The 19618-nt window shown below is 45.6% G+C and overlaps 1 protein-coding gene across 1 annotated transcript in view; it reads left to right on the top strand.

Moving 5' to 3' along the window:
• TMEM232 (transmembrane protein 232) overlaps nucleotides 1-19618 on the top strand; it is a 1143478-nt gene that overhangs the window by 786319 nt on the left and 337541 nt on the right. The window contains exon 12 of the mRNA XM_069625485.1: nucleotides 2077-2324. Within this exon, the coding sequence (XP_069481586.1) occupies nucleotides 2077-2324 (248 nt within the window). The remainder of the gene's footprint in view (nucleotides 1-2076; nucleotides 2325-19618) is intronic.

The raw sequence follows: 19618 nt of genomic DNA, 5'->3' as shown, positions 1-19618 counted from the left end.
TTATAATTTATGTTTTGTTGCTGACAGAGGATAGAGGCGTTCTATCAGGATGTGTAAGACAGAGTCGACCTGGTACTTGGGCAGCAACCCAGAGACCCACCAGCCTGAATGGCAGTGAGGATAATTTTGCATGTAGCAGGACTGGAATAAATGCAGCTCTGGCTTCCAAAGTTATCACAAGCCCTTTTGGTAGCCACTTAACAAATCCTGAATGTGTGAATGTGTGGAAATCACAGAAAAAAGCTGAGCGTAGATCTGGGTTTGTCGGCACCATCAAGCACCAAATAGGCACAAGTTAATGAAAAGATGGATGCTTATGCATGGGATACTGCACCTTTACACCGAATATCACAGGAGGCAATGGGAAGCCAATACGTGCAATTTATTTTTGTACAGTAGCATATATTGGGCCTCATCACGAGTTGGGAAATAGCCCTTAAATGTGGCAGTAACGGTATTACCACTGCATTTAAGCGCTGGCCCCATCACGAGTTTGGGTGCTAAATGGACTGTTTTACCTCCAGCTTGTTTCTGGAGGTGAAAATCCCATTTAGCGCCCTGTATTATCGCCGGCTGTATTAGCCAAAGATTCCCCCTTCGGGTACAATAGACCCAATGGGGATTTACAGTTAACGCCCAACCTGTGATCGGCGGTAATACCACCGGACCGGTGGGTGCTAACGATATTACAGTTGGGCGGTATTACAGCCGGGAAACTACCCAACTGATGATGAGGCCCATTGACTGTCATTTCGCTATACATTTCTCTCGTAACAATCCTCCCTTCGCCAACCCCATGTTTTCTGTGTTTCTTTTTATGTTTTCATTTATTAATTGTATTTTTTTTTTCTGTAAGATCAATTTAACTTTCTATGGTTTGACTGTAATAACTTTCATTATTTATGGTACCTCATTTTTTGACTTGACACTTATTTTGCCTATTGATATGTGTTGATATCATGATGATGTAATACATTAACGTCATGTAATTTTGTTCATATGTTTTGCCCAGTTTTGAAAAAAATCAAGTGAGGCTGAAACACGTGTCAACATATGGCCGTTCGACAATGTGTGTTTTTATATAATAAAATGTCCATTGGCATTTAAATCCCAGATTTTGGCATATTTACTTACGTAAAAAATAAACCTTGACAACTTTGGAGTGTCTGGTGCAACACCATTATAATTTATATCAATTCTAAGGATTGGGTATACCTTAAGGTGCACGCAAGGAGCGACAGACAACGTAAATATAAGAGTTTCATGGCGCAGAGCGACAAGGCATACCTGTTTTTCTTTTATCGGGTGGTGCTATTTACACAATGATAACATGTTTGAGCGATCTGATTGTGAAAATAGTTACTCAGGAACACGCACCCCTTTTACTGCCCTTTATACATAGAATTTGGCGGTCATTCTGTGTAAAAAATGTTTAACGTTGCTTAATGTGTCAAATTGTGCCAAAACATAACTCATTTGCCCAGAAACGCAGCACATTACATGTTTCCTAATTCCTAAATATAACTGGAACGTTCCATGGTTTTTGGTTGTCCATCCTGGAAGCTAATTCAAAATAAGTACTTTTCTCAAATTCGTCAACATTTAAAGTGAAACATGCTCAATGTTGCTTAAAGTGGCAAATGTCCCGAATCCTGATGGTCTTGTCTGTTATATTGTCTTGTGTCCTCACCCCATAAACACCCGCCCACCATGTTCTCCCCCTGCCACATTTCCCCTTTACCGCCTTTGTCTTTCGAAATGTACACGTGATTTGGGAGGAGTTCCCTTTAGGAATTATTCTGCATGGTGGCCAGGTTTACGAACATGTATGGTCTGAACAGGTTTAGGAATGGGCGACAAGACAATGCTATGTCAACATTGCAACCTGATAAGTTTTTTTTATCTTGGTTGATTCTTGTTACTTTGGAACTTTGTGTATTTCTGTTTGGTAAAACCAATAACTATACCATAAAAATATAAAATAGAGTTGGTTGCTCTGTAGATTGTCTTTCTAACGATCCTGCCTCATATGCTTTATTTCTGCATACTAAAGTTGTTCCTTCTTTACTGGAATAGGCTGAGATAAATGGCCCAGCAAATCCTTTCGTTTCGTCAAGTCCAAAAACTCCATCAACTCCATGCAGTTCTCAACATGTGGCCTGGAGGCTCACAACTGCACTCTCCCTGCTCTTCCTACCACCCGTTGTTCCCCCCATTCACCTGCCAAAGAAATATGTACCGAGGCAGCCACCCAGGAAGCACCCTGTGGAAAGGAAGGACTCAGTGGAGAAAAGAGTATTGCCAGTATCGCAACTCTCCATCAGGTACTGAATTCTAACCATGTACTGCACCATTGGAGCTAGTTCACTCTTTTATCTTCTCCTACATTCCTCCACATCTCAGAGAGCGCGCGGAACTCGACTGCATGCTAAGTACCCACCGGCGTGCTCGTTTGCTCTAAAGGTTACACAATCACTGGCAACTCTGTAAGCAGCTCAAGTACACCACCCGGCTACCACACTGCTGTTGCCACATTTCTTCACTGCTTTACAAAGAATCTCATTAAGGGATCCTTTATATTATGGGCATGCATTTTGCTGCATTAGAGCTATAAACACTGTTTTTTTGTTATTGCTTGTTTTCCTATACAATTTATATCCTTTAATCAGCTTTCCGATTTAATAGACAATATTCTTGTTGCATTTATTCATGTCTATATAACATTTCGATTCTATTTCGTGTTTTACTATGTTTCAAATACCTTTTACATAGATTTGTAAAGTAGTCTGATTTAAGCTACGATTAAATACAATTTCCCAGGATCACCCTGGGGTTGCAATAGAAAGGGAATGATGTAAATGCATGCAAGAGTGAGAAGGTGAGAGTTCAAAATGGCAGGAACTTTTCTGGATAAGGCAATGAGGGCCGGCGGGCTTTCAGGAGGACTTCCCACGACTGCAAGAGTTGAGCGAGAACAAGCAAACAGGGTATGAGCAAGAGCACATTTTTGTAGGCCAAGAGAGAAATTGGATTCGAGAAAGAAGAGTTGAAAAGCCATGGTACAGAGAGGTAGAAGGGTGCCCATGTAAGGAGGGATAGGGCATTCTGTATATTTGACAACACCATTGAAACAAAAAAACGAAGCAGAGTCAGTTGTCATTAATTGGATAAGGAGAGATGTGGCAAAAGGCAGACATTTTACAATGTAGATGAATTGGTGCATTAAAAATCGATTGCAGTGGAATCATGGGATCGACAGAAAGTTAATACAGAAACGAGGAGCACTAATCAAGGTTAGAAGTTATAAGCGTAGAAAGCAAAGTGTTTGTAGCATGAAAATGAGGAGAGAGCAGATTGCATGGCTAAAACTGAGTCTATACTGTGGGAGACAATCGAGTTGTGAATGTGATAAGCCAACCACACAGACATGTCACCGATGGCTCCAATAATGGGATCAGGTTGTGAAGGATGTAAGGATGACTAGGAGAAGAAAACAGAGGTGTGAAGAAAAGGTAACGAATGAGGATCTATATGGAGGGAGCCTGAGGACCTTCAAGACTTGATAGGAGCAAGACAGCTGAAGATGCTGTTAAACAAGGAGAGTTACATTAAGAGTTGTGAGTCAGTCACATAACAAAAAAATGCTGAGATCGTAGAATGTGGAGAAGTGTAGAAAGTGCATAATGAAACAAGAAGACAAGTCAATAGAGGTGAGTAGAGAGCCCTGAATTTAGATTTTAGAGAGGAGATTGCGTAACATGTTTTCAAAGATTAGTGGTAATTTAGTTTTATAGAAAGCGGGGATTGGGTTACATTTTGTCAGAGCTATGGCTTGCAGACCTTTAGCAGTCTTGGCAAGATGTGTTGCCATACGATGATAACATCTTTAGGTTCTTTACTCATAGGTGTCTCTTTAGCAACACCCACTATAGTCAACCATGAATGTTTTAAATGTGAAGATGGGATGATGGCTTTCTTGGGTCGATAAATATATGCCAGTGCTTTGGCCATGCCTTCACCCTCTCCACACCTATGCCATGCAGGCGTTGGTGGCCCACGTCACCACCTGACATTGGCAGCATCTGCCATTGCTTCTCTGATGCTGTCATTCAGATTTTGCAAAAGAGAGATACTGAAGCAAACAGTGCTGCTGATGGTTTCCGAATCAACCGGCTGAAGGAGTAGGAAAAGTGAACTTTTCTTAGTCTTCTAGTAGCTCTGAGAAGTAATACATCTGTATGGGTATTATGGTAGATTCTTTATTTTACCACCTTTATGTGTTAGTGGTTTTAGGGATTCTAACATGAACTAGGGGGTGTCTGGTCAAAGGATCGAATCCAAAGGGTCGAATGGTCAAAGGATCGACACCAAAGGATCGAAAACCAAAGGATCAATTTTTTTTTTAATTATATATATTTTTTGGGTTTTCGTTTAGTAAAAAAAGTGGTTTTTACCACAAAAATGGGGGTTAGGGGGGACCCCCCCGGGACACCCCCAAAACAAAATGTAAAAAAACCCCAAAAAAATATTCGATCCTTTGGTTTTCGCTCCTTTGGTGTTGATCCTTTGACCATTCGACCCTTTGGTTGTCGATCCTTTGACCTACAACCGAACTAGGGGTATGCAGTAATAAAATCACGGCAAAAATGTCACCTTTACAAACAATCGCGGAAAAGGTGTACCCCATTATACCATTTAAGGGGAGCAGGGTTTGCAGGTGTGTCTCCCACTTCCCTTAAATGGCATAATGGTTCTGGGGGTTGCAGGGGTGTCTTTACATGGATTGCGGCAGCAAAACCACAGCCTTTTTGCAGCGATTTCTTGTGTAAACTGCCATTTTTGCTGAGATTGTAACACATGGAACCGATCTAGGTAGATTAGTGTTTTACTAAATCAAAGCGTGCATTCAAAGTTAGAATGTTCCTAAACTTGAAAAATAATAATGGTGTATCCAACAGGTGCATGTTCATTTTCTGTTTTGTAAACAACACCTTTCTTTGTCAGTTGCGTGGCATTGTGTGTGAGGCTGCATGGAAAATGCATTTGAATAGATTACAAGCTGTGTTTAACCTGGATTTTCCTATTTATCATATCCATAGCAATATAATGCACAGAAGGGTCAGTGCTAATGCAGTAGTGGTATGATCCGCTACTATACATGGCTCATTTTAACCTTCCAAACAGGGCCCCAAGTGGAGGGTTGAACATCAGAAAGATATAACTTTTCAGAAATAATGCATGCTGTATTTCTAAGAATGTGCCGGTTGTATCACTGTTAGAAGCCCTAATCATTTAAAGAACCCTGAGTAGGCAATTACGAAGTGTTGAAATGATCACATCAAGCTTCTTCGAGGTGGATGTGGAGCTGGGCACCATCTGTGTACATATGATAACTAATGTGAGCTACAAAGATATGGACCAAGGAAGCCATGGCGCTGTGGGGAAAAATTGGCAATAATGAGAACAAATCCTTGCTTGGATACCTAAGCAGTATTTTGTTATTAATGCTATCGAGAAGTTCTCTTATAAGTCAGGCAATATAATCATGAACGCTTGGCCTGTGTCTCAGGTGGTGTGCAATCCTTCTCCAATGTTCAAAATTGTTTCCAGTTTTGAGAATTCTGCCAATGCATGCAGCCCTCTTATATGCCTGGAATTGGGCAGGACATAGGTATGGTTGGGTACACATATAGATAGTTGTAGATATGTTGCTTTTTTGGAGATGAGTGTCAAATGTATGTTTGAGCATTGTGTTCACAACTACGAAAAATAGCTAAATATTAATGGGAGGAGTGATAAGGAGCGTGTCTAGAATATCAAGACTTAGGTTGAGCACTTCACATTGCACATGTCCATTTGATGCCAGGGCTTCATGAAGGAGCAAATGCTTGTTACAACCTCCTATTCAATGAAAGGTGGGGCTTTGAGAAATATGTTATGACTTGGAGAATTGTAATTGATCTGTTTGACAATATGTGACTTGGAGATGGCCTGAATTACATATAAAACAAGAAATCAGCGTACATCTGCGCGGTATGATACACACAGAACTTTACTCATGTACATTTTAAGCTAAAAAACTAAAGTTTCAGGACACTTTTTCTTGAGTGTGGGATCAGAATTGGTTTTTCTGAATCAATATAATCAATGCGTTTTAGCTCTTCTCCACTAGACATTGAGTAATTAAAAGTGCACCTGTTGGTACACACCAGAGATTGGGATTTGTATTACCATGTGATGTGCGTGCATGTTTAGCACAACAACTGGTTTTGCTGAGATGTATCATACCTAAAAAAAGTTTCCTTGTATCTTGATCATGCAAACTAATTTGCGTGTGCTTTTGCATCAAAGGAAATCTCTTGTTCCGCTCTAATCAAATATGCATCTTATCTGGCTGCACAGCAAGGTTACGGAGGCAGACATCTTTGAATAACGCACTTGAAAATAAGGTGAAACATCTAATACTGAAATGCGCCAACACCTTGGTATTGAGGTCGATAACTGTAATTTTAATTTTAAAAGTCATTTTAAATCATTTACACTGTGCTTCGTGAGTTAAAATGCAATTAAAATGTTCATGTTTTCAAAATATAAATGAGTAGAATAATGTTCTCAAAACATTTGGCAAAAGCTCATCACACTGCACGTGTTTTGTACCTATTAATCATAGGTATGCATGCATCTCACCTGCCATGCTTCATCTCTACGCAGTCAGAACCACCTCAAGACTTATATCAGTTTAATTCCACACATCACAGTACCATCTCCTTTATGAAGAGGCTTGAAGCATTTTATTGGCTGTTCAAAGAGTTTCTGTGGGTTGAGGACCCAGTGGCGCAGTCGGACTAGAGACATTAGATTATCAGGCATTCACCTTGCGGCAGGTTCATCAACTCCGAATGGAAGAGGGTTGGAAGACCCCAATGTGAGCTAATGTGGAAAAGCAGTCATTGCTACTGAATGTGGGGGAACCCTGCTCTTAAGCTTGAAAATGATTGTATGAACTATAAGAGATGTGTCTTGGCCAACATATGGTGCATTGGTGACTAGATTTGTTTGTTCCCTTGCCTCGCTCAGGGTGAGATAAAATGTTTTGTGGTGCTGGGAATCTTTGTTGGGAAACAGTGGCCATGCTCCCCGCTAGTCTAGGAAAAGAGTCAAAGATGCGTCATTTGATGCAAATAAATGACCTTTATTGTTAATGACAAAATTAATGACATGATTAATGTTTACTCTAATGGGACTGTCCTTGTCTAAGGCCCTCAAGCCAACCTTCACCTCTTTGACAGACGCTTCCCGCGCCTCATCAACTTCCTTTCTTCTCCTGCTGTCCCCTCTCCCCTTTCCTTGACTACCTCGCCTCCCCCTTCTGCCTCCTCCTTGGCTACCTTGCCTTCCCCTTCCTTCTCTGCCCCCTCTCAGGCTCCTTATACACCTCTGCAGGGCATACCTCTGATCTGTACCCCTCCCCAGAAGTCCTTCAAGGATGGCAACCTTCTCCATATTGCCACTCTAAACTCTCACTCTGCTGTCAAACACTCCTCTGATATCTGCCGCCTTCTGAAAGAACTTGACCTTGATGTCCTCTGTCACGCGCTTTGAGATGCTCCTACCTGACAGCTACAAGATCCTCTCTGCACCCAGGGCCAACCACTCTGGTGGGGGTGTAGCCCTGATCTTCCCCGAGTGGATTCATGCCTCTGTCACTCCTACGCAGGCCTACTCCTCTTTTGAATGCCTCGTCTGCAGGCTCTCTCTCTCCCCTATCCATTCACTCAATGTGGCTACTATCTATCGGCCACCTGGTCAGATTTCATCCTTCCTCTCCGAGTGGGCTGATCGCTCCGCCTCACTCCTGGCCTCAACTACTCAACTCCTCCTTCTTGGAGACTTCAACATTCACCTGGATGCCTCCTGTCCTCCCTCCGGACTCTTTCGCAACCTCTGCGACTCTCTCTCACTCACTATTCTCCCCTCTGGCCCAACTCACTCTGCAGGGCATACTCTGGATGTTCTGATCTCTTCAGACCTTCCCCTCTCTGTCCCTCTCACCACTCCTCTCTCCTGGAGTGATCATTTTCTCCTCTCCTCCCACCTGACCCTCCCTACCCCTCAGGCCAAGCCACTTCCATCACTTCCACCCACCTTCTCGGTCAACCGACCCATGAAGCGCGTGTCAGCTGAGGCCTTCGCAGCCACCTTCTCACCCCCCATCCCTCTCTGGCTGACTCTCATCCTGACATAGCCCTCTCCACGCTCCACTCTCCTATATCTGATACTCTTGATATCCTTGCCCCTGTCATGAGAAACCGCCTGAAGCCCAAAGCCAAGTGCAACTCCTGGTTCAACTCAGACCTCGTCACCCTTAAACGCAAGTGTAGGGTGGCTGAGAGAAAATGGCATGCTTCATGTACATCCTCTGACAAGCTGGCCTGCCGCCTGCTGCAAAGGCAATACCGGTTCTCTGTCCTAACCAAGAAGAGAGCGCAAATCCAAGCACGCGTCTCTGCGGCATCTACCAACTCGGCTGAACTCTTTAAAATCTGTAAGGCACTGGCCAATCCTGCTGCAGTCTCTACCTCTCTTGTCCCCTCCCAGGCCCTCTGTACAGCACTGGCTTCTCACTTCATCTCTAAAACTCTGGACATCCTGTCCTCTCTCTCCTCCTATCCCCTCCCCCCACTCCCTGCTCTTCCTCTGGCCTTTCTGCAGCCTCCTCTCCTCCCTCCCCCTCTGCCTTTCCCCTGTTCTCCGCTGACGAGGTTCCTAGACAAGTCCGATCTATGAAAGTCTCGTCGAAACAGGTTCACCCCTGTTCCTCCAAAACCATAAAGGACCACATTGACTCCCTGGCTCCTGCCCTGATTTCGGCAATCACTCCTTCGCCACTGGAGTCTTCCCATCTCCCCTGAAGCACTCCCTTGTGCACCCCCTTCTTAAGAAACCCTCGGCCGACCCCTCCTGCCCGGCTAACTATCGCCCATTCTCCATCGCTCCCTTCCTGGGTAAGCTCCTGGATGAACTGGCCATCTCCCAGCTTAATCTCCACACTGAAGCTGTTGGCTGTCTTCATGACCATCAGTCTTGCTTCAGAGCTGCCAGAAGCACAGAAACTGCTCTCCTGAACATCTCTGAAGACCTGCTCTCCAACCTTGACTCTAACACCCCTTGCATCCTCATCCTGCTTGATCTCTCTTCTGCCTTTGATACTGTCAACCATGCCATCCTGCTCAACCGTCTCCGTGATAACCTGGGTATCACTGGTCAGGCTCTGGCATGGCTGACTTCTTTCCTCTTCAACCGACCCTCCCAGGTCCAACTTGGGTCCCTCCTCTCTGCTATCTTTTTCTCTACCTGTGGTGTCCCCCAGGGGTCTAACCTCTCTCCCTGGCTGCTCAACCAATACCTGGCACTCCTGGCCCACCGCATAGCTGCTCTCTGCCCCAACTTTCAGTGCTATGCGGATGATATTCAGCTCATTTTTAGCCTACCCTCGGCCTCCTCTTCTACTTCCCTCATCTCTGACTGTCTGTCTGCTATCCAGGAGTGGTGTGCCGCCAATGACCTCTGCCTTAATTCCAGTAAGACTGAGATTCTTCTCATTGGCACACCCGCTCCCTCCTTTCCTGTAGCTCTCTGGCCGGCCTCTCTTGGCCCCCTTCCTGTTCCCACCTGCAAGGCTAAAAGCCTCGGGTCATCTTTGACTCTACACTCTCCTTCTCTCCTCACATCTCTGACGTCTCTAAGAAGTCACACTACCAGCTGCACCTCCTCACAGGTATTCTTCCTTTCCTCTCCTTCCCCCAGAAGCTCACTGTCTCCAGAGCTCTGGTTCTCTCCAGGCTGGACTATTGCACCAGCCTCTTTTTAAATCTGCCTGCTTTTACTCTCCGCCCTCTGCAACTTACCCAGAACAGGACTGCAAGACTTGTCCTTGGCCTCAATCCCAGGGATCGTATCTCTCCTGACCTGAAATCTCTGCACTGGCTCCCAGTGGCTGCGAGGGTTAAGTTCAAAACCCTCTGCATCGTCCACTAGGCCTTCTGGGGCCTGGGGCCTCAATACCTTCAACTCTCTCTTACTAAATACCTTCCTTCTCGAGCTCCTCGCTCATCAGCCTCCAACTTCCTCAGGGTCAGTAGCTTCTCCAAGCAATGAGTTAGTGGTAGATCTCTTTCTTCTGGAACAGCCTCCCTGCCTCCCTGAAACTTGAGGAGAATCATCTTCGGTTCCGGAAGCACCTCAAAACCTTTCTCTTTGCGTCTGCTTTTTCTCTTCCTCTCCCTTGCCAATTTCCTGGCTGACACTGACACTGCACTGGTTACCTGGCCAACCTCTGATCACGGGCCCAGGTCCTCTCCTTCGCCAGTCACACTCCTGCACTGCCTTCCTGGCAACCCCCACACTTGGTGACTGTTTTCTGTATCCCTACGGTCCCACTCTAGCACTTGACACCTGACGTCTGCACTTACCCTTTCACTTGCCACCTGCTGGCCGTACTTTCACTTATTGTTTATTTATTGTCTTATCCCATGCACTGCACTGTCCTCCCCCACTTCCCCCCACACTTCTCCTCCTTCCCCTTCCCATGCACTTGAGCGATCTGAATGACACCTGGCCTAGTAGGATCGCTGTTTGTCTTCCCTCTGTTCCCCCTCCCTTGCCTGGTCGCACCTTGAAACACTTGTGTATAGGCGCATTATAAATGCTATATCATATCTTATCTTTAGGTGTGAGGCTAACCCAGTGGAATTGAATACAAGTGGTGTGGTCCACAGACCTGGGCCAGGTTTTTTCTGTTAAGAAATGGACCTAGCGCTGAAATTGTGGTAGGATATGTGAAACAGGCTTGACGTTGTTCTTGGGGAGTACATCTACCGAACACCGGTGAGGGTAATCCTGCCCCGAGGAGAAGCACTGCCATCTTTTGTGATACTGCATGGAAAATGCATTATAACAGATTACCAATTGTGTTTTTCCTGAATGTTTGGGTTTATTGGAGAAGTGTGCATAGAATAATAAGTGTTCTGACTTATCATTAGGGGCTTTCTTATGAAAGGGTTTTTAATTAAATGAACATTTAGCTTCACATTGAGTTGGCCGTGTGTCGTAAAAGGCAGGTACCCACTCGAAGGTGAAAGGAATTTTGAAGATGCATGGACACAGTCTGTAGTTATATTATGTAAAGGAAAAGCAAAGCCTTATTTGTGGAAGCTCATTTAAGGTTAATACCACGTGTGCGCCATCTTTCGTGAAAAAACACGAATGCAACATACTTCACAAAATGAATTTCTGATGATGCTTAAAAGGTGTGCCTGTTTATTTTCAGGCATTTGAATTGGCTTGATTGACAAACAAAAACCTATTAACCAGCAATAGGATCCAGTATAATAATTCTAGATGGTTGCTACTGAATCCAGTTGTTGACATATGGGGTTTTTCAAAATCTCCAGAATTGATATGAAGGAATACACAATTGTGATATTATTGTATTAATTTAATTACCATTTCTTTTAATTAACTGGGTATACCTATGTAGGCCAGGTTCTCAAAATGCACATACTTTATTAGAGGTTTAACTGAGGTAACTCACACATTCTGTAATTAGCTCCTGATATCTAATTAGTGAGCCTTTCATTAATGAACAAAACACTCAATAAATAACAAACGTAACTGCCAAGTCCATCTTTCATATTGACTGCAGCAGTCTTATTACAGCGTTATTAGGGATGTGAGGGTGTACCTGGCATGCGAGGCTATACCTTATACAAGGTCATTATTCCAGGGATATGAAAACACATTTTTAGTGTTCAAAGCTGCAATTTCCATTTAATTAAAGCGCCTGCGAAGCCACACTTTATATATTGATACTTAAGTGACATTATTGGGGCTGTCTAGGCGCGTTATAAATGCCATATCATTCAAGGATGTAATTACATATAATGACAAAAACTGTACGTGTAAGGTTTTATATGAACATATGCTGGCTATAGCAGGCATATGATGGCACTATTGCAGCATTTGATGCTGCAGCTGACATAAGAAAGATAAAAAGCATTGTCATTGACAATCCTTGGTTATTTCCCCCGGAAACTTTTAAGTGACTGATGTGTCGAGCAGGGATGAAGAGCTTCATAATTACCAAATGCCAAAACTGTAACAGTGCATCTTTTCTCATGTAGAACATATTAAGTTGTGCCTAGGTGGCTATCAATTTTAGGGAAATAGTCCGCTGAGGGTTTCAGAGTCAAATCTATTAGCCCACGTGAAGCGGACATTTTGAGAGAAGAGTTAAATGTTTTTCAGTGAAGGAGCCCTCGAGTGTTCGTTAATGTGAAAGTTGCGAGAACAAAGCAGTGTGAGGTAGGTGTGCAGGTGTGTGACATCACCACTGAGAATTACGATGTTCATAATACTCTGTGTGATGTCACAAGAGGGAGTTATGAGCTGTTGAATGGCACATCATGATCTAGAACTTCGTGTCACTAAGTACTCAGTGACGCTGGGATGGTTCTACGAGAGAATGTTTGAATGGTTAGGGGTGCCTGGTGCGGCGCTCTTATAAGCTTGTTAATAAACACTTACCTTGATACATTCCTCCTGGTCAAGTACTGCTAATTTCAATGGTGATGAGTGGGCAGAACGCCGGCGGGGCAACCGATAGATATAACAGCGGAAAAGGTTTCTGTGTTGCAAGAATCAAGGATTGTGCAGTCTGTGCTGTCGGCGAACAGAGTGGTGCAGTGTGCCAGTGTTTGGTCTGGTACCAGAGATTGACTGCCTGAAGAAGGAGGAGTTAAGACACAGTGCGTGCTGCGAGCGTGGCGTGTGCGAAGAGGTGCAGCCAGTGTCAAGGAAATCGATTTGAGTACCGAGTGCAGAGGAGCGCAGCCAGTGTCAAGTGTCCGGTGGGTTCAACTCTGTTAAAGAGTGTCAGTTGGTCCACACCGTTGTGTGGGCGGGCCGCCTTTGTGGCCCTGGGATGAGATGTCCAGGATGTGACGTCAAGGGAAGGGGAGGGACGAGGGAAGGTTACGGCAGTTGCCGCATGTATTGAAATAAAGAAGGTTATAGCTATACCTGGCTCCCGTGTATTATTGGCCGTGCAGCCTGCGCACCTGTGACTCCCCTGGCGGGGATCTAACAGAGAGCACAACCATTTCCATGAGCATTCTCCAGGTGGATTGCAGCATGCACCATGCATGAGAGAAGCACAGCCAATTCTACTAAACTACTCAGGTGGATGTACATGGTGTCTATGGCAATCGGGGAACCACTAAAGTCAAAGTCACAAGAGAATATTGCAAGTGGATAAAACTCATAGAAGAATAGAACCGAATGTGAAGAAACACAGTTGCAGAAAAAGGAATACAAATGGCGATTCCAGAAATAACAACTCCATCCAAGTTCCTGGAAACTCCAGAAGAGCCTATTCCTGAATGGGAAGAGTGGAAAGACTTGCTAAACTTCTACTAGACATGGGTGGCGCCAAGGTTTTGGATGATCCCAAACATGCCCTGTTAAGGAATGCTTGGGCAAATAGGTGGTAAGAGATATTAAGCATATTCTGGATCCACTTCCTGCAGCGGAAGGTTTGGGAGATGGTCTTAATGGGGGACTATGTATAAACTATGGAAAAAAGAGTAACAATATGGTAATAGGAAGAACATATTTTCCTGAAAAGGTATTGACTCCGCTACATATGGAGGAATACCCATTCACATCTTGGGTTATGTTTTGTATGAAATTATTGTGGGGAACTGAGTAATTAAAGGGAAACATTTTTGGGGTGAGGCATCAAGGACTTCTGCAGATGAAACTCAAGCCTGGGCAGAAACATCCAATGCAGGTGGTGGCTCTGGGAAGCAGTTATGGAGAAGTGGTAAAGATGTTCCCGGAAGTGTTCAAGGAACAAATTAGAAGGGTTTAGCAACATAATACAATTGAAGTGTGCTGCAGTACCTACAGTGCACAAGGTGTGGCAGGGTCTTTTGAGTGTAAGAGAGGAGTTGGAAGAGGAATTGATGAAACTGTGTGGAGAAGAGATAATAGAGCCAATTTAGGTGAGTGATTGGTTATCACCTATAATAGTCATACAAAAAGCAGATGGTAGTATACGCGTGTGTGTGTGTGTGTGTGTGTGTGTGTGTGTGGATTTTTGAGATGTCATCAAAGTGATATGGGTAGACAGATGTCCCCTTCCGAATATTAACAGTATCTTGTCTACCATGAGGGGGTGAAATGGTATTCAACCATTGATATATCATCAGATTATCATCAGAATAGAGTTGCACCCTGTGTCACGGCATATTACATAAATTATAGCACCTATCGGGGCATACCAATAAAAAAAGTATGCCTTTTGGGTTCTCCTCCGTGAGTGCTGTTTTTCAGAGGGTTATGGAAAATCTTCACGCTGCATTGCGCTGTAAAGCACTCGTCAAAAGGGACACTCTAAGGAAAAGGTCTGTTTTGCAAAAATAAAATACTAATTTCTGTAAGTCAGGACAGAGACCAATCTCTATAATGACGACCTTAGTAGACATGAAAATAGCCAGAGAGCACTTCTTACATATGTTATTTGTGAGAGGTGAGTGGACTCACCAGGACCAAACGGTCTGGTTGCAGGCCATCACGCAACAGGTCACTGAAACAGGGTCAGATATATGGAGAGATCAGGGTCTCTTATATGTGGCCCTGAGTGAACTATACATGGCTCCTAAAGCTAAGGATGAACAAGACAAGATGGTTAGGATAGCGGCATATTTGTATCTTTATATGGGAGCCATGCAAGACAGATGTGCTGAAGGCCACGATCTGGAAAATAGGCAACAGATGGCGTTAGAAAAGGTCCAATCTGACCTGGTCTCTTCTGAGCAGAGGCTGCAGAGGAGCCAGGAGGCAGAAAATGATAGTAGGCAGTATATCATTAAAATAAAAGAGGACATGGATATACTGCAACAGGAAAAGGCTGACCAGGATACCAGAATTCTGGCCTTGCAGAAGGAACGCCAAGACAGTTTGGACTCCCTACTGCAGAGCCAGAAAAAGCTGGAGCAACAGATCAATTTCAACAGGGCATGCACAGAGCAGGTAGCCACCCTGCAAATCCAACTAGACAGAGAGAAAGAGGAGAGCAATAAACTGATCCTGAAAGACCTGGATACCCAGGCAGAGTTTATTCAGGAGCGCCAGAAAGCTGGTGCCTTCCAAAGGCAAAGGGACGACCTGACGGCACAGATGCAGACTCTTAGTCAGGAAAGGAACACCTTAGGCCAGGAAGTCTGCCACTTAAAAAGAAAAATGGAAGAAAATCACCTGGCCCACCAGGGACTGGGTGACCTCCAAAAAGAACACCAGGACTTGCTAGAGCACACCAGGAGGGTGGAGGAGGCTCTGGCAAGACAGGAGCAGGCCAGTAGGGATGGGACTCAGGAGGTAACCCTCCTGCAGAAAAGACTGGCCCAGTGCTCCAGGACCAATCAGGAAATGCAGAGAGAGAATGAGGCTCTCTGCCAGCACAATGATAGGCTCCAACAACAGGTAGCAATGCAGGAGAGACTGATAGAGTCTACTAAGGCCTTAACTGAGGAACTGATGGCGCAGGCTCTTGCATTGCAACAGGGAGCAGGGGCGGATAGAGACCAGGTTCGCTGGGAAAGGGAAACTCCTGAGCATAACCTCAGGAGCCCTAGTACCAGAGGCCTTTATCTCTCTCAGTCCCTGGACTCTGCCACCCCCATGCCCCCTGGCGCACATGAGCACCGGGCCACAGGGATGGCAGATTACTATCCAGCCAGAAGCATGGGGCTCATAGGCCAGTACCTCCCAGAAATGGATGGGCGGGCTTCCGGGTATGGGCACCCAAGCAATGTGCAATTTAGTGGGGAACCCCAGGAGAATAGGCCCATTAAGGGCATCCTGAAAACTTCTGCCCAGTTAGGTCAGTGGGGGGGGGGGTACCCATCAAATCCTGGCAGCAAGAAGGAATCTGAAGACTCCTCTGAACGGCGCAGGACACAGGAGACCAGGTCCCCACATTCTGCCAGCCATTCCCAGGCTCGCAGAATCCGGGAAAACCTGGAAAATCAGACAGGAACCTCTGGGAGCAGTGCCTCTGAGTCAAAGGATGAATGGACCAGGGTTACCCGAACCAAAAAGGCCAATAAGGCAAAAAGGGCCTTGCTTAAGGACCCATTGAAACAGATTAAGGCAATCAGGAGTGTCATCACGCCTTATCATAAGAACGCCAAGTACTCTGTTTGGGAACACTTGGAGCTCTATGAGCAAATGATGGAGACTTTCCATTTGAAGGACAGCAGTAGCTGCATCCAGTACGTCAAATGGACATTCTCCCCAGAATACTCCAGTTTCTTTGCAGGGCTGGAGGACCAAAATCATTTAAGATGGTCCACCTATAAGGCGGCCATCTTGAAACATTTTTCTGTTCACAGAAATCCTCAAGAGGCTCGCAAGGCAGCCTACAATTTGCAATGTGGGGAGGATCAGGCCCCACAAGAGTTTGTGCAAGAATTAAAGCGTGCTTTTGCGCAGACCACCAGAAGGGTGCGCACAGACAGCAAAGAGTTTGTCAATACATTTTTCCATGCTCTCCCTAAATATATAATGACCCAGCTCGTGAGAGATTTTCATGAGAAAAGATCTTTAGACTGGGTCATTGAACAGGCTACCCGGATCTATGAGGTGCAGAAGCCTATCGAAAATAAAAATAACGTGCCGAAAAACCCCAAAACCAACAGCACCCCTGCTGCTGCCAAGGTGGCAGAGGTAAAGGTTGCCCCCGTTTTAGATTTGGAGATGGGGGGGCCTAAAAACCTGCCTGCACCAAATAACTCACAGCCCAGAAGGCCCTCGGGCCAGTCACAGACAGGGAGTCGAGGAGGTAGTCCCACAAATGGGGTCCCCCGCTCCCCTGACTATGTAAGTCCCCGCTACAAGGGAAACCGACCAATCCTGGGTTATGTGTGGACTCCTCCAGCCCAAGGTGGGGGATCCAGCCAAGCACCTGACCCGGGGAACTTCCCTCCTAACTTCCCCCAGGAGGGCAGAAATTCTCCAAATCCTGGGCAGAACTTTTTCACCAGGTATCCACCCAACTTCCAGCCCCAAAATCATCCATCCTTCTTTCCCCAATTCCCTGAGCCCAGACAACCTAATCCGGGAGAGGGGAGGCCAAGGGTGGAGAGGTACCAAAATCTTCCCAACCAGGGGTACTACCAGAGAAGGGATAGCTACCCTTCCCGGGATCAGCCCAGGGGAGAAAATAGAGCCCCGTATCAGCCTGAGCGGGTTTCACAACTTGAGCGCCAGGTCCAAAATATGGCACGAGATCTGGGTCACATACTGAGGGCTCAACAGAACCCTCAGATGAGCATGCCAACGCAGAATGCCCCAAACTCGGGACCTGGTGCTCCAGAACAATGACGGGGCAGCACCCCGATAACCCACTGGTTCCCAGGGAGGAGGCACAAGGGGAAGGGGGGTGTAAAGCCTTGGAGGAAGCTTCCTTCCCAACTTGTAAACAGCCCCTGGAAAACCAGGAACCGGAAACAAAATCTCCTACCCCTGAAAGCCTGCCTCCCAAGGAGCAGAGGGGGGTAGGAGAAACAAAAGACCCAAACAGACCCACTTTGTGGAGGAGGTACAGGTCTTCAAATTTGAGGGAGAGGGATCCTCAGAGGATCCTGGGGAAAGGATCTTCTCCTTTAGAGATGGGGGAACTCCGCCCAAGGAAAAATGGGTCCCAAGGGATGCCAATTCAGACTGGGGAGATATGGAGACTGAGCTACCGCCGCCCATCATCTCATCCCAGAACCCACAATACCAAAATCCCCTGGTTCAAACCCATCCTGGTGACTGCCTCCAAAAGGGGGGGGGGGTGGCCCAGAATCGGAACCAGGGGAACCCACAATGGCTCTGATCTCCAGTTGCCAACTTTTTCTTTCAGATTCCCAAGGCTCTCCACAGAATTCTGCCCAAATTTCTTCGCTAGCAATGTCCAAAACCAGAAAGTTAGCCCACCAGTTGTCCAAAAATGTGCATTATCTGTGCCCCCTTGAGGAGAACGAGGGAAGATACTATGCCCCGGTACAAGTACTGGGGCAGGGTACAATTTTGGCACTGGTGGACACTGGATCCCAAGCTACCCTTCTGTCCAAAAGGGCCTTTGAGGAACTAAATGCTGGAAGGGGGGAGAATTACCGTATTCCTCTCACCTCTCTTCCTGGACCACTGCAGAACTTTGACGGGAAGGAAATTCCCGTTGAGGGGACTGCAGTCTTGGACATTAAAATTGGGCGACACAAGGTGAAACACCCGGTCATAGTAGTGACTCCAGAGGGCACCCCTTGTTTACTAGGGAATGACCTCCTGAGAAGGTTGTCACCCCTAATAGATTGTGTAAACAAGGTCCTCTGGACCCAGACTAGCCGACCAATAAAATTAAAACAGAGTGTCAACCATGTTAGTTTAAACGGAACCTGCCACATGGTTGAACAAAAATCTGACCAAGTAGAATTTCACTTCCAGAACAACCAAACTCCAGACGTGACAGTAATAGCAGTAGGACAACAGACTGGTGATGGGGGGTCCTCTCTATTTCTGAAAATCAACCTTCCTTCCAGTTTAAGGTGGTATTCCACACTGGAAGGAAACACCCTGAAATTCTTTACTAATCCACAATCAGAAACTCCCACTCCTATCGTCCAGAAAGATGTGAAATCAGCTCAGAGCCTGGCTGATATTTAGCAAATTGGAGAGCAGTTGTTCATCCCTGTTCAGTTAAATGATGGGAAGGACTCTGTTCTCGCTCGAGTGTGCGTGAACAACGGTAAGAGCTTCATCAGCGAAGCCATGTTCCGCCAACTCCCAAAAGATCCAGCCATTCCCACATTCAAACTGATAGACAAATGGGAAATGGACCTGGAAGCACCTAATTTCAAACATCTCCTGCCAAGCAGGTGTATACTCAAAATCTCCATTGGCAACAAGAGCATAGTCCATAATTGTTGGGTCGTGCGAGACGTCACTGCCGCCTTTTACTTAGGCAGTGACATTCTCAATCGCTTTGCCATTAGTTTGGACCTAATAAACTTCAAAGCTTGGTCCCGATTAACGGATAATCCCATGGGCTTTGATGATCCAGAAAAAGCATTTAGGTCAGCTCAATTGCTACCTTATGCAGTTGAAATTCAGATCAAAGAGGAAGTCACCATCCCAGAAAGGACCCGACAATTCTCCCTGGAAGTGAAAGTTAAAAGAGGACAACATTTGAAAAACCCTGATGCTTATATACATCTAAATGCTTCTCTCCAGCAGCAAGGGTTGGGGGTAAACCCAACACCATTAGTCAACATAGAACAGGACACCATTCCAATAGAGGTGGATAACAGCGACTTAAAGAGTATTACTCTAGCCGCAGGCACCATTATTGGAATGGCGGTTGATGACCGACATTTCTCCATTGATTTAGGAAATGAACTGTTAGGACCGATCCCCAAGGACTGTTTTGACAGTGACAGTGAGGACAATACAACACCAGACAGGATTTTCACCCGGCATGGGGGGAACTTCCTGGTGTACACTTCTTGCCCTTATG

The sequence above is a fragment of the Ambystoma mexicanum genome, chromosome 6p, assembly GCF_040938575.1.
Source record: "Ambystoma mexicanum isolate Mex_15411 chromosome 6p, UKY_AmexF1_1, whole genome shotgun sequence".
Taxonomy (NCBI): Eukaryota; Metazoa; Chordata; class Amphibia; order Caudata; family Ambystomatidae; genus Ambystoma; species Ambystoma mexicanum.
This window is presented reverse-complemented; position numbering and strand designations above follow the sequence as displayed.